We start from the raw sequence: 24,296 nt of genomic DNA, 5'->3' as shown, positions 1-24,296 counted from the left end.
ACTACATCTAACCTCATAGAAATATAATAATTTTATAAATATTTTACATATAAACAATTTCTTCTTATTTTCATTTTCTAGCCAATATTTAAATTTTTTTGTTATATTCTTATTGAAAAATAGTAAAAACCAATATTTAAGGAATAAAATCTATGTCTTTTCCTTATATTTATACTACTATTAGATAAAAATTAATTATATTATAAGATTTTTATTATTATTAATTATTATTGTTTTAACAAATAATTGATTAATTTTTACAAAAATATTTAGTTAAATTTTAAGATTTTGATTTAATAAAAAAATTGATCTGTAATTTTAATTTATGCATTTGAATTTCAATAGTCTCTTCAAAACAAAATAAATATAATAAACTTTTATTCAGAAATATTCTCTAAACGGTGTTATTTTATATATCTTGTATTTAGATCTGTGTTTTAAAAATTGAATAGAAGATGCCATTGATTTGGTTTGATTGCTAAATTAGATAAGCTATTTAAGTAGTGGGAGCCGATCAAAATTTATTTAAACCGGTAAAAATTAGAGAATCGGCAATTTTAAAAAATCGACGATTTAAATGCTAGTTTGTTTTCCTTAGTCAAAAGGACGTCGTTTTTTCGATAAAAATCAGGTATTCTTTGCGCGCAACATCAAAGACTAATCTCTCGAGGCAGAGAGGACTACAATGGGCAGCAAAGCTCTCCCTCAAGAGATTTGACATAATTGTATGCCTAGGGCTGGGTTCGAACCTTTAACCTTTTGTTAAGCTAGAAGAGATCTCTTACCATCTCATTCAAATGCTTTTAGGTAAAAAAACGCGTCATTTTGATAATTTTTAGGAGAAAAAAATTAAAAAGAAAAATATAAGAAATGAAATATTCTTATACATTCCTTCTTCGCATTTGCACTCTTTTTTTCTTTACAAACCTAATTCATCAAAAACGTTCACTCAGCCAGCTACGCCGTCGTGATTCTTCTCATGGTTCGTGATTCACGCCCAAATTCTTAAATCAAATGTTAGCAAAGTTTTATCCTGGTTAGAAAACTCATGCCCAAATTCTCAAATTGCATTTCTGTAAAAAAGCTTGTCGTGAAGAAAAGTTTGGTAAGTGTAACTGAGTTTGTAGTATTTATTTTGAACTTCTGCGGTGAGTTCATTGTTAAGTAGTATTTATCTTACAACAATAGTATCTACCATTTTTTCATATATACTATTTTATATAGAGTTTATTGTGGAGAGTTCGTTGTTAATAATTAGTATATGGTACACTTCTATAGAGAGTTCATTGTTAATTAGTATCATTGTTAATTGGTATTTATATTTCATATATATCTTTTTTCTTTTTGAATTATTACATTTTACAATATCAATATCTATGTTTTTTTTCTTGTGAACATGAAAGAGAAAAATAAATAATGTTTAATATATTATATATTATTATACAAATACTTTGAACAAGACAAATAGGTTAAATGGCATCTTCTGCAATACTATCATCACAACCACCATCACAAAAAATCTTTTCAACTCAAGATTTAGTTCAAAAGAATTTTAAGAGAAAGAATGATATAGCTTTGACACATTCTAAATTATTAGGGAAAAATCTCTTGACTGTATCTATTATGGCAAAAAAAATTGGTGGATGTGAAATTCATAGGGTAAAACAACACTTGGTTGGAGTAGTAAGGGATGTTGAACTTTGTAAGGACTTGCTTGTAAAAAATTTGTTTTTAGGTGGAACAAAATTTTAATGAGCGGAGCAAAAAAAAACTTCATATGTGGTTTAAAGTGACTCATTTACTGCATATGTTGGGGTAAATTGCAAGTACAGTCAAACCCACAAATCGGTACATCTAAAAAGGGACAAAATGATACTCGCATTAGTACTTGTTTTTTTACTCATTACAATTATGGGAGCTCAACCAACTTTTAAAAAAGTGTGATGTAAAGTAAAAAAGTGGTAGAAAAGTGTGATGCAAAGTAAAGAAGTGGTAGAAAAATGTGATCTTGCTATTGCAAAGTGGTTTATTGATGCATCTATTCCTTTCTATGCTGCAAATTCCGCTTATTTTCAACCCAGAGTTGATGTTCTTTGTTGCATGAGCGTTGGATATAAAGTTCCTACTGTGCATGTCCTTCATGGTAATTTATTAAATTAGTGGGTTGATGATGTGAAAAATAGATATAGCAATATCGTTCTATTTAGAATATTACATGTTGTACTCTTCTGGTAGATGAGTGGACTGGTCGATGCATGAGAACTCTTATCAAATTTTTAGTTTATTGCCCCAAAGAAACTGTTTTCATAAAGATGCACTAAAAGCCATGGTAACATCCAAAGAATAGACAACCACAAGTTATTTCAAAGATGTCGAGGTAAATCAATTTGTGGAACAAGTCTTAGCCTTACGTTGTTGGTCTACATGTGTTGACACGGTGAAAATCACAAAACCACTTGTACGTGTGTTACATATTGTTGATGGTGAAGATAAATTGGCTATGGGATATCTCTACCGAGCTATGTATAAAGCAAGAGAGGAGATTTAGAAGAGGTTTAAAAGAAATAAGTTGAACGTGGAGTCTTATTTGAAGATCTTTGATAATCGTTGGGAAGTACAACTTTGCAAAAATCATCATGCTGTTGGTTATTAGTTAGGTCTATATTGTAGATTCGCCACCCAAGGCCTTTTGGATGTCATTGAAAAGTGTGGTTATGATAGTAAGGACTTGCAAACTAAATTAACTAGTGAGATGAGATCATCAAAAGTTATGATGGTAGTTTTGGAAGGACAACAACCGTAAAAAATCGAGATGAAATGTATCCCGGTAAAATTAGTTGACAATCCTTATGTATTTTAGTACATTGTCAATATGTATTTTAAAACGGTTTTTAATTTTATCACATGTATTATTCTATATCAATGGTGGGAAACTTATGGAACCAAAGCATCCAATTTGCAAAAGTCGGCTATTTAGGTTTTAAGTCAAACTTGTAGTGTCTTTGGTTGCAAACAAAATTGGAGTGTGTTTAAGCACATTCCTAAAAAAAAATAGGTTGAAGCATAAAAAACTTAATGACATTGTCTTTGTTTGTTACAACTTAAGGCTACAAAATAGGTATTGCAATGATTATGATCTTTTATCTAATAATTTATATTGTGTATGATTTATAGTGCATATGAAGTTTTTTCCCTATAACATGCAAATACAATAATGTTTATCAATCTGATTGTGTTTGTAAACTGCCTTTTATGTTTTCAAACGTAGGTTGCATTAAGTGGCAAATAATATTTTGTTGTGCATAATATTTTGTTGTGCATAAGTAAGTGGCAATAAGTGTCTTTTAAGTGTTCAACCTGATTGTTATGAGCTGAAATATTGAATATATATATATGGAATTATTTGTGTTTGGATTATGATATATGTTTTCAAATAATATTTTGTTGTACATAAACTCGACATGAATCTTGGTTTGTTTAGCATATAATAAAATGTTGTGAAAATTTAAGGTTCAATCCACACCAAGAAATTTGATGTGTGGAACAAAGAACAACGACAATCAGACAAATGACTTTAAGCAATAAAAAAAAATAATAATAAAAAGTAAGAACACTGAAATTTATTTACCCAATTTGATCAAATTAATCTACATATAGGGGAGATAACAACTATCACATTCATTATACTTTCAAATGGCTGAGAGATTTGCAAGTAAGTCAAAGAGAGATGTAGCTCTGCATGCGAAGTCAAGAAAAGAAAGTAAATGAAAATGGTTCGAGTGTAAAGGTATATGAGGCAACAACAATTTGTCTGGTAGAGGAAACCAAAAAGAGGAAATATCGTCGAATCAGATTATATTTCCAAACCAGAGAAACCACATAGGTGGTGGTGCAGGTAGATGAAGAGGTGGTGGAAGAAAACCTGACAAGAGTCACATTCAGTGGTACAATTTTCAAAAGTATTGTCATTATTCAAGTGATTGTCCTGAAAAATAAAAGAATCAAGAAAATGATATAAGGCTTTCAAAATACGAAGAAAAAGAGATGTTGATGATGGTCATAACAAGAGGTGAAGAGAGATTGAAGGACCAATGGTACTTGGACTCGTGATGCTCATCACACATAATTGGAATGAAACATTGGTTTGTCAGCATGAGTCCCTTGATGAAGAACAATGTGAAATTCTCAAATGACAATACTATATAAGCTGAAGGTGTGGGTGATGTTCTGATTATGAGAAAAAATGGCAAAAGGTCAGTAATTCCAAATGTATTGTACATATCATGCATGAAAAGAAATTTGCTCAGCACATGGCAACTGATTAAGAAGAATTACAAAGTGTCAATCAAAGATAAAATGATGAGAGTTCTCAACTCAGTTGGTAGATTAATCTCAAAGGCTCTAATGTCTTAGAACATAACCTTCAAGATTAAACTTAATGTGATGAAGCACACGTGTCTGACAACTGCAATTAGTAGAGATGAACGGTTATGGCAATACAGACTTGGACATCTCAATTTCAATGCCATCAGAAATTTGAATAGAGGAAATATGGTTTCAGGGTTACCATAAATCGACATTCCAAATGAAGTATCAAAGCAACACAAAAATAACTTTAGCAAGGATACATGAAGTAAGTCGAAGGCAATTCTTGAATTCATATATTATGATGTGTGTGTTTATGTCTAGGTCGATTCAACTGGAGGTAACAAATACTTTGTCACATTCATAGATGATTTCAATCGAAAACCTTGGACTTACATGATCAAGAATAAAAGTGAAGTGATTAAGGTATTTGTCGAGTTTAAATCTATAGTCGAGAGGCAAAATGGTCAAAAGCTCAAGACTCCGAGGACTGATGGTGGTGGAGAATATGTGTTGAAATATTTCGATGCATTATGTGAAAAAGAATGGATTGTGCCTAAGGTGGTTCCCCTTACACTCCACAACAAAATGAAACTACAGAAAGAAAGAATAAAACCATCTTGAGCATGGTGAGGAGTATGTTGAAAGGCAAACATTTATCTAAAGAATTATGGCGTGAAGTTGTGTCGATAATAACATACATCCTAAATAGATGTCTAACGAAGAAGCTAGAAGGAACCACAACAAAAAATGTTGGTCTAGTGTCATGCCTAAGTTTAGTCATCTAAAGGTATTTGGATCTATAGCACATATACATGTGCGTGATTAGTTGAGAAAAAAAACTTAATGACAAGTCGAGTTCAATGATCCTAATAGGATATCATTTGACTGGTAGATATAAATAGTTTGACATAGTAAACAAGCAAGTTATGATCAGTTAGGGCGTGTTCATATATTAACTTAAGGAATGGGACTAGACAAAAAGTGTCAAGAAGGATTTAGTATGAATCTTATGTGAAAAACCAACTAGTGAAGTCGAAAGAGAAGTTCGACAAGAAGAAGTCAGAGGTCAAGCAGGCACAAGCAGACCTCAAAGAACAAGAAACTTGCTCGCAAGGTTAGAGGAATGTGTGATTACATCAAATGATGTGGCCGATGACAAAGGTGAACTTGTTCATGATGCTTTCTATGCAGATGCATGTCCAGGCAATCTAATTGGGACATTGAAGGACTCAAAGTGGATGAAAGCGATGAATGAGAAACTGAAGTCCATCGAAGTCAACAACACTTGGTCACTAGTCGAATTGCCACAAGGCAAAAAGGCAATCAATGTGAAGTGGGTATACAAGGTGAAGCTGAATCCCGAAGGAAAAGTAACTCGACACAAGACAAGACTTGTGGCAAAAGGATTTCTTTAGAAAGAAGGAATCGACTTCGACGAAGGTTTTGCACCATTTGCTAGGATTAAAACAATCAAGTTTGTTGTAGGTCTAGCAAATATGAAAAATTGTTATATTTGTCAGCTAGATGTGAAATGTGAATTTCTAAATGACCCCTTAGATGAAGAAGTTCATGTTGCACAAACAATTGGGTTTGTGAAACAAGGCCAAGAAAGTAAGATATACATACTGTATAAAGCCTTGTATGGACTTAAACAGACTTCAAAAGCTTAAAATAAGAAGATAGATAGTTTCCTAAAAGAGAAGGAATTTGTGAAGTGCACAACTAAGTATGAAGTATACGTTAGAAGAAGAAGAAGAAGAAGAAGAAGTGCGCTACTTATATTGTGTCTCTATGTCGATGACTTGTTAATAACTGGTAGCTGCAAGAAAGAGATCAAAGACTTTAAAGGTGATCTCAACAAGGAGTTTGAAATGTCGGATTTCATTTTTAATTTTGATTTGGTTTGAGTTCAGTTTCAGTTCGATTCGATTTCAAGTTTAGTTCTAAATTTATTTGTGCATTATGGTGTGATTTACTAACCAAACATAACGGTTCAATTATTTTAACTTCGACTTGATTCGATTCAACGTTTCGATTCAGTTTTTAGATTTTTTGAACAACCCTACTCACCAATTTATATAGTTTATAATTTTTAAGTTAATTTTCCTATTCTTTCTTCATCTTCGTGAGTTTATTTTCGGTTCATTTAGTTTAAATAGTCATTGACCACAAGAAAAACCCAAACCGGTTTATTTATTAGACCGGGTTATCCTAAACCAACCCAATGAAAAAATGGCGGGAAAATCATCTAGAGTGGTACTAGGGCACAACAACAGTAGTTAGAAGTTAGAACTGCTAGCAGTTTAATCTTGTAATTCAAAACGCAGCTCCATTAATTCGCCACCGTACCCTCACCGGAGCACCGTGGTTGCACCCTCGCCGGAGAAGCCAGAATCAATTTTTTCAAAACTTTGTGTTTAACTTTATTTTCGAATATTTTCAAAGGTATGGTATGAACTTTCGATGATAAATTTGCATTTTGTTTTCAATGTTGCTTAATTATTTTGGTTTAATTGAAAGATGAACAACAATGAAAATTGGGAGGAGGAAGAGGAAGACGAAGAAGAGGATTTGGAATTTTCCAGAAATTATTTTCTAGCAAAGGAAGTTCAATCTACGGTAAAGAAATCAAAGCGCAAGATTACTGACATCGATGTTGTTGATGAACAGGTACCAATTGATGAATGAAAATGAACTTGATTCTCTCGAATTTTTCTGCTTATATTTTACCTTTTGATTTCTTATGTGAGTAGGAACTTAGGGAAGCTGCATTGCATATTCAACCTAAGCATGAGAATGAGATTGCTCGGTTAATGGATTCTTATGCAGCTATGTATCCTGAATGGCTTCTCTCCTTAAGGTACACTTGTCATCCTTACCATGTTTTAAAAAAAGTCGGTGACCGCGAAAACAGTCGCGACAAATCAGTATCGGCATGTGACGAGACCAATACCCTTATTCTTTTTTTTTTTTTATGTTAAAGAACAAATTGTGGTTAATTCACACTGCGACTACCGCAATCAGTGTTGCGACACTTGTATGGCTGTACCGACGGAAATTGCAAAAGCCTTTACGCGACCGTAACGCGACCACTACCGTTTTTTAAAAATCTTAGAGGGCTTTTGAGGTGAGAGATATGTTAAGTGCTTGTATAACAGATTAGAAATTATACTATATTATATCATATGCAATTAAATTCAGTTAGTATCATACATTTGAAAACCAATTTGGATTAATGTTTGTTTCTATTAAGTATGGATCATATTCTCGGATATATGGATATACACTCGAGCTTAGCGTAGCGAGCAGCTGGAACTTAAACTGGACAGTATTTAAACAAAGCTTCGTACTCTGAAACTAATTCATTGCATGATAGGAAAGTGCAGTGGCCACTATATTGTCGGAGATGTAGGCATAATTGACTGAACTTTGTGATCAATCAATGTGTTCTTGTGCGTTGATTTATTTGCTTTAGAGCCAGATTTGCTATTAAAAGAAATTGTTTCCACAAAGAGAGGGATGGAGAAAGTAGACAGAACATACTCGAATTTCCCAGTCGGAAAGATGGGTTCTTTTCTCGTCTTACATTTCTCATCGCGGAAAAATAATAATATTGAAAACATTTTCAACCCGCCAACCCTTTCCTTTGTAATCCAAATCTATCCGGAGCGAGTCTCCCAGAGAGGCAAGTGAAGTTGGTGAGTCATATGATGGGCAACCATCTCCTGGTTCGGAACTGTTAGTTAGTACTCCCTTGTGGGGTGGACCTTTCACTCTTGAATATAGAATTTGAGATGGATGGAGTAAAATGTAATCAGAGGTAAAGCGAAGTATGCTCTTCCCGAGAGTTTATTAAAATGAGTAAAGACAACGTATGTATCATAAACTATTTCTGTAAGCCCTTCAAACTATAATATGAGATCAGTCCAAATAAGCTATTAAAATTTATAATGCCATTTTTTTTAACTATTAATTGCTGTATAGTGTATTTTAGCTTGTTGAATAATTTTATATTTTTTAAAAGTCAATTTATCTACCATGGAAATATTGTGACCTTCACTTTTTTCCGAATGAGTCAGCTGTGGCTTTGCTCTTCTAATGTATGGCTTTGGGTCTAAGAAGGCTTTGATTGAAGACTTTGCTTCAAAGACATTGACCGAATATTCTGTAGTTGTCATTAATGGGTATCTTCAAACCATTAACTTAAAACAGGTTTGTTTTCCAACTAAGATCTTGCACTCCACAGAAGCGTGTAATTATACTTTGTTGGTAGTGAAAAGTAGAGGCAGCATCGTAGACAAGTGAATGTATTAGTGAAGGATCGCGAGCGTGCTAACATTTATTTTTTTCTTTCAATATATTAGGTTCTAATAACTTTAGCTGAACTTCTATGCGATCAAGTGAAAGCTAAACGAAAGGTTTCCAGCCGGCAGCTCAACTCTCAATCTATAGAAGATCTTCTTACATTTTTGTATGAAGTGGAAGTAGAGGACAAGGATTGTTTTGTTTGTGTAGTCATTCACAATATTGATGGACCAGGATTAAGAGACTCTGAAACCCAACAATATCTCGCCCGACTGGCTTCTTGTACCCATATTCGTATGGTTGCCTCTATTGACCATGTTAATGCTCCCCTGTGTAAGTTTATTTCATACCGTCAAATTATCCCGTGATTATAATACTTGTAAATTGTTAGTGCAGTCAGTATTGCCATAATTTAGATATGCCTTGACGTTATGTTTGCTTGAATTTTTTTCTGCATGTTTAAATTAGTTTATTAACATCTGCTGGAGATTTATTTTGAGTGTTTGAACTTTGAACTGTGACTAGGAGCTCAAATAGTTTAACTTATAATTAATGTGGATATATCAATTAGTTCATTGTTAATTCAAGATAAAAAAAAGTATAAAGGCCTTTTTAAAACATATTATTGAACTTTTGTTTGATTTCTGCTGCTTATTGGTATCACCCTTTTTGAAAGTTGAAGAGCCTAAACTTTTCTTGGTCTTGAACATAAATTTACTACTATATTATTTATTCACAGTTCTGTTTTACAGTTGTTTATAGGATAGAAATGAATAAAACTAGAACCGATTGCATTAGACAAATGGAGTGGCACATATTGAGCAAAAGGTGGTAGAATGACATCTATAAGCTAGTTTGGTCAAGTGAGCAAAGACCGATAATAAGAATTAATCAAATGAAAAATATACTGCACTATAAGATGTAGAAAACAAATAAGAAAACAGCTAAATTATTAAAAATGACTTGGATCTAAGTGGTTGATCCCACCCAAGAGTCGGTGTTGATAAAACATATTGGTATCATTTAATCTATGTTGGAGTAGAGAAATGACTCTTGTAGCAGTAGGGATAAAAATGAAGTATATCATGTGACTATATGAAGGATTTTTGTTGCCTCTGCCTATTGCTTAACAGTTACATCTTCTGTTGGCAGTTTGGGACAAGAATATGGCTCACACACAGTTCAATTGGTGCTGGCACCATGTTCCTACATTTGCCCCATATAAGGTTGAAGGCATGTTCTATCCTTTGATTCTCGCACACGGCAGTGCCAGCCAAAGTGTCAAAACAGCTTCAATAGTTTTGCAAAGTTTGACACCCAACGCCCAGAGTGTATTCAAAGTTCTTGCTGAATATCAAATTTCTCATCCCGATGAAGGCAAGTTTCTATAATTTTACTTAAATATCATATTTCCGTTATTTTCGTATATACGTTTTCTTAACTGTTTTTATCCCTCCAGGAATGCCAATCAGTGACCTCTACTCAGTCTGTCGTGAACGTTTCTTAGTTAGCAGCCAGGTTACCCTTAATTCTCATTTGACGGAATTTAAAGACCACGAGCTCGTCAAAACCAAGAGGCATTCTGACGGTCAAGATTGCTTGCACATCCCTCTAACAACAGAAGCACTTCAAAAGGTTCTACTCGAGATCAGTTAGTACAGGGGATCATGAGAGCAAGCAAATTAGTTTATATAGTCATTTTCCAAAAATCGATGAAGCAAATTTTAGTCACTTAATTAAGTTTTGTTCTTGATCTGGAAAAAATGTTTTGATCATCAAATTCTACTTATATTCGAAGAAATAGGGACAGGCCCCCCCTCTCAAGCTGATAGGATGGGCCATTATGTCAAGAGAAATAGATACCAAATGTTTATCAATCTAAATTACATAACATGGGTGTATGTTATATCATTAATGAATAGTTTACAATTGTTGTTGACAAGGTCACACCAATAATAATTAATTAGTGAAACATAATCACCATTTTCATGGATATACAAGTATAATAACTAGATTGTAGTTAGAATAATATTTAGTATATAGCGCAAGTAATGGGGTGATGTGAGTTGTGCTGGAGAATACGCGTATTTGAAAGTTTATTGTTTGAAGGCCACACTCAGTTGATAAAGATGAATATGTTTACAGCTTGCAAAAAACATGTACAACTTTATGTTGTCTGGCTTGACTAGTTGGTTGAGCATCTAATACGCTAAAAGAATTCTTAATTGATAATGTAAAGAATAATATCATATTGTTGGGGTCTACTCTTTTACATATATAAGTGAGGCTTAAGCCATTGAGCCATGAAAAATTAGCCATGGTTTTTGATAAGTTAGTCTTCAAGTAAAGCACCCTTTCCCCTCTTAAAATTGCAGGAATCGAACACAAGTCGTTAAGGGTGTTCATGGGTTGGGTAAACCCAATAAACCCAGTAAAACCCACCTAAACCGATCCAAAAAAGTGGGTTGAGTCGGGTTATTGGGTGAATATGGTTTTCAAAAATGAAAACCCAGTCAAAATAATTGGGTTATGGGTAAAACCACACCCAACCCACCAAACCCATGGGTTATTGAGTGACTATATTTTTTCTCTTTTTTTGTAATTTGACAAGTGATGACTTTGATGTTTTTAATTTTGCTTGCTTCAATTTCAACTTTTTGAAGATCTTTTATTTAGTAAGTAATGATTTTAACTTATTTAGGATGCCACATTTTGATTATTTTGATGCTAGTTCTAATAAATTGCAAGTATTTTATGCAATTCTAGGTTTTACTAATGTAACTTTGGTTTTTACAAACATATGTTTATGATAAATTTCATTATACATTTTGACATTTGATGTTAAAAAAAAACAATAATATGTTAAGCTATTTATTAAGATAAAATGTAACATATCATTAATAATTATATAAGGAAAAATAATATTGGGTAACCCATTACCCAACCCAATCCAACCCATAAATTTGTGGTTTTACCCAAACCAACCCAATGATATTGCGGGTGGTTATTTTTCCTCACCCAAACCAGTGTACCATGTACGGGTTGAGTTTTGGTTTTGGCTAAATTCAACCCAAACCGACCCATGAACACCCCTACAAGTCGTCTTAATTTTTGGAGAAATCTTGTGTAGGGGTATAATTTTGCCTTAGTTAACTACTGATTAATCAGAACAAAAATATGTTGAGATTCTATTTAGTTATAGTCTAAAATTGATAAAATGAAGATCGCGTGTTATAGTTTATTTTGCGCGTCGTCTATTTAGTTATGAATAAGGGTAAGAATAGGCTAGACCAACTAACAGGGGCCCATAACCTAACTTACACAGGTCCAAGTCAGATCAGACTTTGTTTCAAATAAAAAAAAGCCTAGATTTTTTTAAAAGCCTATTTAACTAAAAAGGTCCGGTCACAAACCATTCAAAAAGCCTTTTAAGACTAGTAGGCTGAAAGCCTTTTAAGACTAGTAGGCTGATATATATATATATATATATATATATATATATATATATATATATATATATATATATATATATATATATATATATATATATATATATATATATATATATATATATATATATATATATATATATATATATATATATATATATATACATGCTTAATTATTATTATAATATTGTGTTTATAATTTGAATTAAAATACAAAAATCAAGCTTTGTCATTTTGAGGAACGGATGAAAATTAATTGTAAAAACCTTAGGAACAATGTCATAAGTTCTCTCAAACAAATAGTATTATAAAATTTATATTAATAGATAAACTTGAATAAGTCAACGCAAATAAGCATTTAGTTTTATTGATCTTTTAATTTGTTAGTCTATTTAAACATTATTTAAATTTTTTATTTATAAATGTTCAAATAAAATTGACTTTTACGTAGGCTCTTAGGCCAAATAAGATTTCAAAAAGGTCAAACTTAGGTCTAAAAAGAAGTCTTTGATAGGCCAAAGGTCAGACTTAAGCTTTGAAAATTTTGACAGGCCATATTCAAATTTGGCAAAGTCTAACTCGACCTAACCTATTCTCACCTTTAATCATAAATAAATTAAGAATGTTAAAATGGAAGATCTTGCGCTATAGTCCACTTTGCACATATTTATAGTCTGTTATATAAAACTTTTTTTTTTTTGTCTATATGCAAATTTATTGAAGATAAATAATGGGGATTTATGTTTATTTTCTCTAAGTTGATTAAGGAAAAGTGGAAAATGACACTCACATGGACAAATAAGAGCATCTCCAATGGTGGTATTTTTCAATGAGTTCTTCAACTAGACATCAATATAATAATTAAATATTGAATTAAAATGTCATGTCATAGTAGAGTTGCATTGCAATGCAACTAGTAAAAAATTGTGGTACCCAATCAAATTAATTTATGAGGTAAAGTTGTGGGACCCATTTGAATTACACTAATAAAATAAATATTAAATAAATTATTTTGAGATGATATGGCTGGTGGAACCCATAAAAATTCAAAAATAGATTGCACCATTGGAAATAGTCTAAAGTGTTGTAGACTTGTAGTACATACATGATAAGTAACTGATTAATGATTATGCATACATAGTTGACTCTTTCATAATCAAAAAGTTTGGAAATTTTTTAATTGAGCTGTCACGCGCCTACATGCATTCATGACTTGGCTCCAATTCATTTTTTCAATGAATGAATGACTTCAAATTTTCTTCCTATAATTTTAATTGATCACATGGGCAGTGAGAAATACGCGCAAGAATGAGAATTTAACTTGTTTTGGTTGATTGGTTCCACTGATTACATGTAAATGGAGGCGACAATTGCGGGTCTTCGCCATTGATTTCAAAGGATTAGGTGTTTTCTTTGACAAAAAAGTGTACTTTGTTAGTAAAATATGCCACAAAGTTTAACTTATAAAGAAGAAATTTGTTGCGGAAGGCTCATTAACGGCTAAAAATCCATAAACTAACGGAATCTATTTGTAATGTTTGATAAATTATTAGTTTATAAAATAAATAAAAAATTATATTTATATATGAGTTTAAAGATAGTAAACTGTGAGTGTAAGATAATTTTACACAGACAAATAATCAAAATATTTTAATTTGCAATGTAGTTTCAGTTTTTTAAAATTAAAAATAAGATTTATTCTGATGAATGTCTCTGATTGATTAACAGTCTAAAAATACTTTATATCCTCAGTGCATTTTCTTTTTTTGCTTTATATATTTAATTAATATCTAATTTTTAATTAAGATACTATGAGAAAAAATGAAAGGAAAACAGTTATTATTTGTTTGAAATAATTTGGGATGGACATTGGTTGGGCCTAAAACTTTAAACCAGCCTAACCCTTACTTGAAATAGATTGATCCAATTTCGTCCGGTTTAACCATCGTTTTTTTTTTAGATTCAGATTTAGAACTTGATTTTTTCGGGTTTAATAATAATTTGTGCCCATATAAAAATTAATCTAATTTTTTATGGGAATTGCTAACCTCACCCTATGTATTAGAAAAACACCTTTTGAAAAATAGAAAATTCTCTCAGATTCCAGAGATGCATCTCCGAACGCACCATATGCATTTCTTAAATGCAGTCAAATTGAGTAGCACCTAAATGTTGTTCAAAGTTGTCTCCGGAGATGCATCTCTGTAATAACTTAAATTGTCTCCAGAGATGCATCTCTGTAACCATATTAGATAGCAATTTTTACACTTTACTTAGAGATGTTCTGGTGAATTTGACGATACATGACTATAGCCCGCTCATCCTAAAGTATCTCTTGGTAAGCTGACTTAGGTGGATCTCACGGGGTATCTTATATCATATAAGAATGTGACACTCTGCAGTGCCACCGTATGTTGTTGTGTACAACACTCTAACTACTAGGAGCAGGGGTACTCCATGTCTCATACGGTACCATATGAAAAAGATAATTATGAAACACGATATCCATGCTGTTTCATATCCGGAGGAGAAAACTGTGAAGGGTTTCTGGGAACAAGTTGCATGTAGCCGAACTGCCTCATTACGCGATAAGGCAAATGGATACATCAAACATGAACCGCAAGTCAACCAACCAGAGTAGAAGGTAATGTCGTACAATGGACGCGTCTCACGGTGAAGGATATACACATTGAATTGTATATTCTCTGCTACCACGCAGTCAAGATAAACTCTGCATGGATGTGTCATCTAATTCCCTCGGAGCGGGGAGAATGTCGTAGCACGTGACATATCCTCAGTGTTGGTCAGTCAATATGACCATCCAGATATATATGGAAAGTGTTGGAGAATTCAAGTCTGGAAATGGTAACTAAATAATTAGTAAAAGATGCAAAAATAGACATATATTTCAAGTATTACGAAAAGGACACAAAGGACATAAATTGATGCAGAAATATTACCGTCAAAAGTGTGATGGTGCATGTAACATGTTTTGTCCTTAACATACAATCTTCGAATAACTTGGAGTACAAGTATACCAAATAAACGACCCCTTAATTGTACTCATGGATTTGCTCCAAGTCATCGAAGTATCGCATGTATACTACATCGACATATGCTATACTCTTGCCCACGAAGATGGTTCTGCCAACCAAATACAACAGGTATGCTCTAAGAGCACATACTCTATGGTGTGCAACCTGCTCAGCATCATCAGCAGCTTGCATTGCATTAAGCAACTATTGTTTATACACCTTTTCCAAGTACCCAAACCTAGTATGAGCCCCTCGGGTGGCTGCTAACTCCATCATGGCTTCCTTTGGATCAACTCTCAAATAGTCTACCAGCATCACTTGTGCCTCATCTTTGTTAATCCTGGTGTGATCTAAGAATCCCTCCTGACCAGAAGATGCAGCAGACACGAGAATCGTCTAATATGATAGACATCTCACCATGTGATAGATGAAATGATGACGTCTCTGAGTGTCACCTTTCTACAAACACAGACAATATACCATGATTAAGAGTGTGGTAATTGGTTCTGCTTAAATCTCTCAGCCCATATGCCTGCAACACATCTATAAACCATGACTCATTAGGCACATCTAGACTCATAATCTTTCGGTCATGGTTCATGAATTTTAATGCATCTCGGTCCTGAAACAAAAATAAACCATTGAAAGACTTGTCTTTTCATATTAAGATAAAGAAGATATATTTTCATTTAATTTTCATGGTTTACCTCTCCGTCTCATACATGTCTGACAATATGGTCTGAGTATAGAGGCAACAATGATAAGTCGGTCGAGCCTCTTCCAAACCCCTGTGGGGCCTCAGGTGCATTATGTGGGGTCTTGGGTGCCTCTTGTGCATCAGTAGGCGATGCTTGTCTCCTACGAGATGGTGTATTTGGAGATGCAACCTAGAAGTCAATGTCCTAGAAGTTGACGCCTCCGCAACGACTGGGCTAAAAACAACGATTGAGCTAGAACCAATAGGTTCCTGAGAGTCTTGGGATATTTCCCTTTGAACCGATGTATGTTGTGCAACTCTGCCGTGCCTCAATCTATCTTGTCTATCAACCATAATGCCTAAGACAATACCTCATAACCATTAGACAAATGAAACATATCAGATCAAGCAAAACAATTAAAGACAGAAAATTTCCAGAGATGCATCTCAGTTTCTGGAAATACGTTGCAACTTTACGGAGATGCATCTCTGTAAGGTTCTACAACTTAACAAAACATCAATGGTGGACATGCAGTTCGACCCAACATTAAAAAACAATTCATTTTTCAATAAAACAACCTATCAAACACATTGTTAACGTAAATGACCTATCTAAACTACCTAATGCTCAATTTCGATTTATGTTGATGGAAAATGAAAAAAAAAACTTTAGAAAAATAAAAAACTTACCAAATGCCACTGAAGTTTGATGTTGAATGAGCATTCTGATTATATTTATATTGATGGAAAAAGATTTGGAAGTGTCTTTAATGATTTTGAGTGAATGTGAGTTAAGAGATTTTGGAAGATGAGAGTTGAAGAGTTTGGGAGTATCATGAGAAGTGAGGAAGGAGAAAGGATTTTGACGCCATTTTGATTAAATATACCCCAAAGATGCATTTCCGTAGGAAGGAAAAACAATCTATACATTGAAACTTTACATCTCTGTAATTGTTTTTTAACATAACATAAACGCCTAAAATCTAAAATATTTGTGTTTTGGGTGCGTCCGAAGATGTATCTCTGGAATCTAAAGCCATTTTTTATTTTTTCATAGGGTGTGATAGCAATTCACAGGGTGTCTTTAGCAATTTTTTTTATTACGTAATGGGCTAATAATAGGGAAGTTTTAAAAATTTTCAAATAGTCTTTTTTTTTTCCACATATCTATTCTTTTTTGTTTTATTAGAAAATGAACTTAATATTAGGTTTTACAAAAATTTCTTTAAAAATTGTCATTAAATATTATTTGATTATTTTTTAAATTTTTTTGAATGATTTGAACTAATTCATCGCTTTAAATATGGGCTGAATTTGAAATAATTAAAACTCATTTATCACTTTAAAACTGAACTAAATTCAATAATGTTAACACAACCAAGCAAAATTTACTAAAATAAAACTCAATACTTCCAAGAATTATATAAAGTTTTAAGTTTTTGAGAAAAAACACACACACGCACGCACGCACGCACGCACGCACGCACGCACGCACGCGCACACACACACACACACAATGGAATGAGGAGCGGTGGTGACAGTGGGTCCAAGCTTCTCACGCAGTAGAGAGAGACGGACCTGGAAGATTAGCACTGCAACGCTCAAGTCACTATGTGAGGGAGAATAGTAAATTTTAAATGGTTACATGAATTTAATATAGAGTTGAGAATAAATAACAAACTTACTACTATTTGGAGTGAATTGCAGAGAGTTGATGTATGCACTTACAATTAAGATCTTTGTTATCGTTAGGAGAAAAATCTACGTATGCTATATTTGTTTGGAAAGAATTACAATTCTTTTAAAGTGGTCGGCCGTGGTTGATATGGTTGACCCAGTAAAATATGTGTACAATTTGATTTAATTTGAGTTGCTTTTTAAAAACAAATTCGAATTTTGATCCAATCGATTTTCATAAAAAAAATATCAAAACAAAATTAATATTAATCGGTTTTGAAGAATTTTAAATTTAAACTTATTTGGAAATGAATATAACTATTTACAAGTAAATAGAACTCAAATACAAAAATGATATTGACTGCGCCACACGAACCTTGGCTTGGCTCATAAACGGCTCACAGCGTCGAGCCAAGTGAAAAACAAACAAACAAAAACGAATCGTTTAGCGCCACGTCATCGCACGAGTTTAGTTTTTTCACAAATGGTTTCATTTCCATTTCATTTAATTTCCATTTGCGCATTTTTGTAACTCTTTCTCCACATTCTCTCTTTCTCTCCTTCAATTCAACAATGGAATATTTTCAACACCCTTCGATCCGCGTCGTTTTTGGATCACACAACACCACATTCCAATTCATCTTCCTTCAACATTTTCAAGCCTGATCATCAAAACGACACGCCGTTTCGCTCTTCTTCTTCTTCACCGTAACATCTCTTTTCTCCATTCCGTTTCGACAGAATCGCATTCTCCTTCATCATTTCCGTTTTAATCGCTATTGTTTTTCGTCGTTTTCTGATCGGTCAACGTCGTTCAATGTTCAATGAATTCATATGCATTTTTTCTATTCCGAGTTTGAATCGATAATTAATTTAACTGTTTTCTCTATATCACGATCTTCATTGTCGATTCATTATTTTTTGATGAAAATGTTTAATTAATTAATCCTGTAAATAGAAATATCATTATTTAGATTTTAATTTTTCTCTGGATTAATGTGTTTTTTTTGTTGCTTATTTAGGATTTGATTGTGATAGCAAAAAAAGGAGAATTAAAGCAAGAACTAGAAGACTTGTTTTGGTAGAAAATTTTATTGAAAATTTGTGGATTGAAAATTTGAGGATTGAAAAATTGAGGAGGTGAAATTGGGGAATGAACAATGTCTACTAGGAATGAACAACATCAAACGGTTCCGCTTTCGGTTCTTTTGAAGCGTGAATTGATGAATGAGAAAATTGAGAAGCCTGAGATTTGTCATGGTCAAGCTGGACAAAGCAAGAAAGGAGAGGATTTAACATTGCTGAAGGCTGAGTGCCAGAGGATGGTTTCTGATGGGGTCTATACGTATTCTGTTTATGGGGTATGTTTGATGTTTCTCATACCTTGTTTTCGTTTTCCAGATTCAATTGCTGATTTTCCTTTTTGGAATTGATTGGTTACAAATTACAATGTTACATTTTTTTATTTGACTTATTTTACATAAGTATGGATTGGATTAGTTTCTAACTTAAGTCAGCTTTTCAACTAAATGAAATTTATGTTTTTTTATTTGTAAAAAAATCTGATATATGCTTATAGAAGTGATTATTTCTAGAGAACTTATTAAGCCTGAGATTCTAAAAATGGAGATGTAAAACCTAAATTCAATTTATAAAAGTAACTTTTGTTTGAAATACTTAGAGTAATTACATGATTAATTAGTGTTCAGAAAGTTTATCTGAACCGGTTATTATCTTAATTAACAAGAAAAAAAAAACGAGATTACATATATCATTACAAGGATGGAAAGTGATAATGATTTCATCTTGTGTTGTTGCTGCTTTTGATATATTTACCAAGAGTACAATGTATTTTTTTTAATGTACTTGAACTTTTAGGGCATAGTTGAGTTTGACTATGAAGGGAGTTTAGCCAGTTGTATATGGGTCTACATCAACATGGAGACCTCATATTTCTGACTTTTGTTGCTTAATTGATGTGAAGTGTGAACAGTTTCCCCTCTTGTTATGTTATTATGGTTTTGTTTGTTTGCACTTATCTTAGTTGGCTCACAGGAAATATTTTAGCTATTTATGCGCTGAATGCATTATTGTTTTATTCCTAGTTTTTGTGTTTTGAGTGTTTTCCCTGGTTTCATTTTCTCATGTGTAATTAAATTTACAGCTATTTGATGGACACAATGGATCTGCTGCTGCTATTTATTCTAAGGAGAATCTTCTAAATAATGTTTTAAGTGCAATTCCTCCCGATCTTAATGGAGACGAGTGGTTAGCAGCATTGCCTAGAGCTTTGGTTGCAGGCTTTGTCAAAACTGATAAAGATTTTGCACAGAATGGTAAAGATAATTCACTTCTTTCAGTGTTTGCTCCGCCGTCTGTTAATTATATGTATGTATAAGAAGCAAATTAATGTGCAGCAACGGGAACATTATTGGTAATATCATCAAAGCATTTGTAAATATTTCTATTTTGCTTTAATCTACTATCATCTAGTGCTTCTCATAGTAATTATAGATGTTAATTATTAAAGAAAAAAAGGTTTGCAGATATGGATGCTAAGTGTGCCGAGTGCTCATTCTATTTCGGAACCTCGATATAATCTTTTGTATTTAAAATCTCTGAAGATTTAACACTAGATCCTTTTGAGAGCAAAGATATCACAATATTTCTCTTGTTATTATTCTTTTGATTTCTCATGATTTTGGTTTGATTCTAAATGTTAATAGATGATAAAAATTATTTTAAAAGTAGGGTATCTTTTTTTTATACAACCATGTATTTGTGAGGGTTTTTGGAAGTGGGTACTGGCATTGAACAGGTTAGGTTGAGCTTCTTTGCATGTTTTAGACTCTGGACATGAATTTTGCATTTTAAGGCATCAGCTCCAAATTTTAACAATACAATATAGACATTGCTTTTGGGCCGAGCTTGCAAATTTATCAAGAAAATCATTTCTTTTAACAAAAGTTAAATGTTAAAATATCCGTACAGGTTTGGCAAGCAGTTTATGTTGTTTGACACTTCCTTGATTGAAGCTAGTTAAGTTTGTAGGCACATAGGAGGTGTAATGTTTACTTGGTAGTTGGGGTGGGGAAGTGATAAGGAGAGAGAGGGTTCGATCTCGACCTCGAACATAATACTATTAACATTTGCTTACTCATATGAACAGTATAGTTAACGCATGATTTAAATTGTGGACTACATCAAGCAATGTGGTTGCAGCATCTCGTATAAAGTCGCCCCCACTGTTGTACTGATCTGAGGACCACATTGGTCCATGTCAAACCACTGTAGCCACAACATGACTGTGACCACAACCACAATTTTAATTCATGTGCTAATTGTTGACATGTCCGAGTATTGTATTGTTGATGAAGAACGTTAATTAGTAATGGAGGTTATGAAGTTAATGTGACTGAGCTGTGATTATTAGTGTTTATACTTCTGAGTTAATGGTTTTTAATTTTTATATTTTGTCATTACAGGACAAAAATCAGGAACAACTGTCACCTTTGTGATCATAGAAGGATGGGTTGTTACGGTTGCATCAGTTGGCGATTCCCGCTGCGTACTAGAATCTTCTGAAGGCGGGATTTATTACTTGTCAGCAGATCATAGGCTAGAAACAAATGAAGAGGAGTAAGTTGGAAAATATATATTTTTTGTTTAACAACTATTTGAAAATGTTTCTTTATTAATATCATCACCCTTCTTTTTCACTTTCATCAGGAGGGTTCGTATCACTTCTAGTGGGGGTGAGGTTGGTCGTTTAAATACAGGGGGAGGTGCAGAGGTACATTTACTTTTAGTTTTATTTATCCATTTTAATCCACATGGTTTTGTTCCGTTACAAGCTTGAACGCCCCGCTTCGTGCCAAACAGAAAGAGAAAAGGACAGCTTGTTCATATATCTGATGCATCCAGTAATTCTCTAGGTTTTGGTACATGAAGCTTGCATTATTAAACTTCATGATCAGAAATAAAGAGTAATGTGAAAATCATATCATGGTTAACTGGGAGCGGGTGTAAACTTGTTAATTGTATTTGGTGACTAAGACTATCAAATTAACAGTACTCATTGCATTTCATCAAAAGTTTTTATAATCTTTCTTGGAAACTGTTGACCAATATTCTCTTTAGATAATATTTGCATTTGAATAAATATTACTAAATATGGCTGACTAGATTAATGATTTGTGTAGGTTGGTCCTTTGAGATGTTGGCCCGGTGGCTTGTGCCTTTCACGATCTATTGGAGATATGGATATTGGTGAATTTGTTGTCCCTGTACCACATGTAAAACAAGTGAAGGTTAGTCACTAGTCTCAATCTTACACATAGGGTAGCGTTCGGCTTATGTTGATACAATACCTTTCATTTACACCCTTTCACTCTCAAGGTTACTTTACTCTCTGTATATCTTTTCTCTGATCCTACAGACTTTCACCACTGTTATGTTTTTCGCATATGTAGTTTCTTAGCAAGTGTATCTGCTAACCATATTATTAAAGAAACTTTGAGAATCAAATGATTGAATTCTTATGGAGGAGTTTAATTTGTTTCTGTTTATTCAGCTGTCCACTGCTGGAGGCCGGCTTGTTATCTGCAGTGACGGTGTTTGGGATTCTTTACCTGCAGAAGTGGCTCTTGATTGTTGTCGTGGCATGTCAGCAGAGGCTGCTGCACCACAGATTGTAAAAGTGAGATAAATATACTACTTTAGGACCATTTTATGATATTTTTTTTGTGGGACTGTTGCGATATTGGGTGTAATAGTGATCTCCGACTTCAACATCATAAGACACCTTGTTTGCATTAATTTCTCCTGAAAACTGTAATAATGGTACTCCATGCAACTATTAGTTGCACATTTTTTTCCTGTATTCTCACTTCTCTTTCTATATTCAGGAAGCTTTACAAGCTAAGGGACTTAGAGACGATACAACCTGCATCGTTGTTGATATATTACCTCAGGAGAAGCCACCTGCTCCCGCGGCACAACAAAAGAAGCCAGTAAAAGGAATGCTCAAGGCCATGTTTCGTAAAAAGTCTTCTGAATCATCTTCTACGGACAAAGAATACATGGAGCCAGATGTGGTAGTGGAGTTGTATGAGGAAGGCTCTGCTATGCTTTCAGAGAGGTTTTGTTTTGTTATAGCTGTTGTCAAAGTTAGAAGCTTCCTTTCTAGTTTTCTCTTAACAATATAATGTTTGTGTAAAATGCAGATTAGAGACAAAATATCCACTCTGCAATATGTTCAAGTTGTTCATATGTGCAGTATGTCAAGTAGAAATAAAACCTGGAGAGGGTATTTCAGTACACGAGGGTGCATCAAACCCTCAAAACACGCGCCCATGGGATGGCCCTTTCCTTTGCTTTAGTTGTCAGGAGAAGAAAGAAGCCATGGAAGGAAAAAGATCATCAGGTATTTTGATGACTCCTCTTCATTTCTGTCCATCTTCCTTGAAAAATGTGTCGATAATTTAGCCTACTATTTTTCGGTCTTTTTGATTTCAGATAGACTTAGCAGCGGAAGCGACGAATGAACTCTCATGTACATTTGCATTTTGTGAGAGTGATCATAATCGTTCATTCCATGGGAAATTCGAACCTCCTAGCGACAGTGTCTCCCTTCTATTATCACAGGGGCTTTATGAATCTAATTTGGAACTCCTCATGAAAATACAAATGAAAACCAACAGCACCTTGTTAGAAGAATTCTAACATGGAAGTTTGAAATGGCAACCACCCAAGTTTTGTGAAAGGTTGAGTTATAAGTAACAGTTTACAACAGTAAGTGGGAGTTTATTCATTCTTTTTTACATATATATTTTCCTGGGATCTCTTCAATGTATATGGGTCAATTGGAATCACATTTATATAGAACCTTTAATGAATGTGGTCTTCCACAAATGTAATATGGTATAGGGAGTTTAATTAGTATTCAATATTCATAGGTCAATTATACTGTAGGATAGATGTATCATGTCATGTGTGTACCATTTGAATGGTTTATTCTTTTTGCATCAGATTTTGATAATTCCTTTTGCCATATCAACATTGGATCTTCTAGTTTTTTGTTGCTGCAATTAAATAAAAGAAAATGAAGGGGGTTTCAAAATTGACTCAAAATAGTAAATAAAAATGACTTTTAAATCTGAAATTGAAACTATTTTAGTTAGAAATGGAATGAAATTAATATCAAATGCCTTTTCATGAACCATTTGTATATTTCCAGACTTATTTAGTAGATTATATATTACACCTTATAAACTTTTTTCTTTAACAAAAGTTACTTTGAGCACATTTAATTCCTATCTGTAGTACATACATAGAAGTGATGATATGTTATTTTTATGTATTTTGATAAATTTATTTGAATAATTGTGTATTTACATGTCTGTGAGTTATATATTCTTTCAGTTTAAATAGGAGGAAAAAGAAATTGGAAAGTGTATCTCACTTTTGAATCCTCTCATTTAATTTTTCTCTGCATACTGATTCCGTGATAAAAAAAGAAAAAGAGAATCTATTATTACACCCCTTGGGATTGTTAGGCATCATGTGTGCTTTCAAAATTGTCTCTCTGCTTCCGTAGATGTATATGTGGAAGCAATTTTTTATTTTTTTTACATTTGTGTGAAAATGTTCCGTAGATGTATTTATGAAACATTTCTGTAGATATAGATACATAATAAACCAGAAATAGTAAAAACCAAAAAATCAACATTGCATCAATAAAAATAACATTCATAAATTAAAATC

The 24,296-nt window shown here is 33.2% G+C and overlaps 2 protein-coding genes across 2 annotated transcripts; both read left to right on the top strand.

Moving 5' to 3' along the window:
- Window positions 1-6,628: 6,628 nt before the first annotated feature.
- LOC131594164 (origin of replication complex subunit 2) lies at window positions 6,629-10,588 on the top strand. Its single transcript, XM_058866256.1, has 7 exons — window positions 6,629-6,813; window positions 6,889-7,038; window positions 7,122-7,228; window positions 8,448-8,580; window positions 8,733-9,006; window positions 9,826-10,050; window positions 10,133-10,588. Exons 2-7 carry the CDS (start codon window positions 6,889-6,891, stop codon window positions 10,327-10,329), a joined length of 1,086 nt encoding a protein of 361 aa, XP_058722239.1. The 5' UTR covers window positions 6,629-6,813; the 3' UTR covers window positions 10,330-10,588.
- A 7,443-nt stretch (window positions 10,589-18,031) lies between these two features.
- Window positions 18,032-23,560, top strand: LOC131596518 (probable protein phosphatase 2C 12). Its single transcript, XM_058869186.1, has 10 exons — window positions 18,032-18,239; window positions 18,554-18,892; window positions 19,696-19,867; window positions 21,017-21,170; window positions 21,261-21,324; window positions 21,734-21,841; window positions 22,105-22,230; window positions 22,439-22,671; window positions 22,757-22,956; window positions 23,049-23,560. The coding sequence occupies exons 2-10, from the start codon at window positions 18,692-18,694 to the stop codon at window positions 23,075-23,077; spliced, it is 1,287 nt and encodes a 428-aa protein (XP_058725169.1). The 5' UTR covers window positions 18,032-18,239; window positions 18,554-18,691; the 3' UTR covers window positions 23,078-23,560.
- Window positions 23,561-24,296: the final 736 nt, after the last annotated feature.

The sequence above is a fragment of the Vicia villosa genome, linkage group LG4 (genome assembly GCF_029867415.1).
Source record: "Vicia villosa cultivar HV-30 ecotype Madison, WI linkage group LG4, Vvil1.0, whole genome shotgun sequence".
In the NCBI taxonomy this organism is placed as follows: domain Eukaryota; kingdom Viridiplantae; phylum Streptophyta; class Magnoliopsida; order Fabales; family Fabaceae; genus Vicia; species Vicia villosa.
The sequence above is the reverse complement of the archived record's forward strand: the minus strand, read 5'-3'. Positions and strand labels throughout refer to the sequence as shown.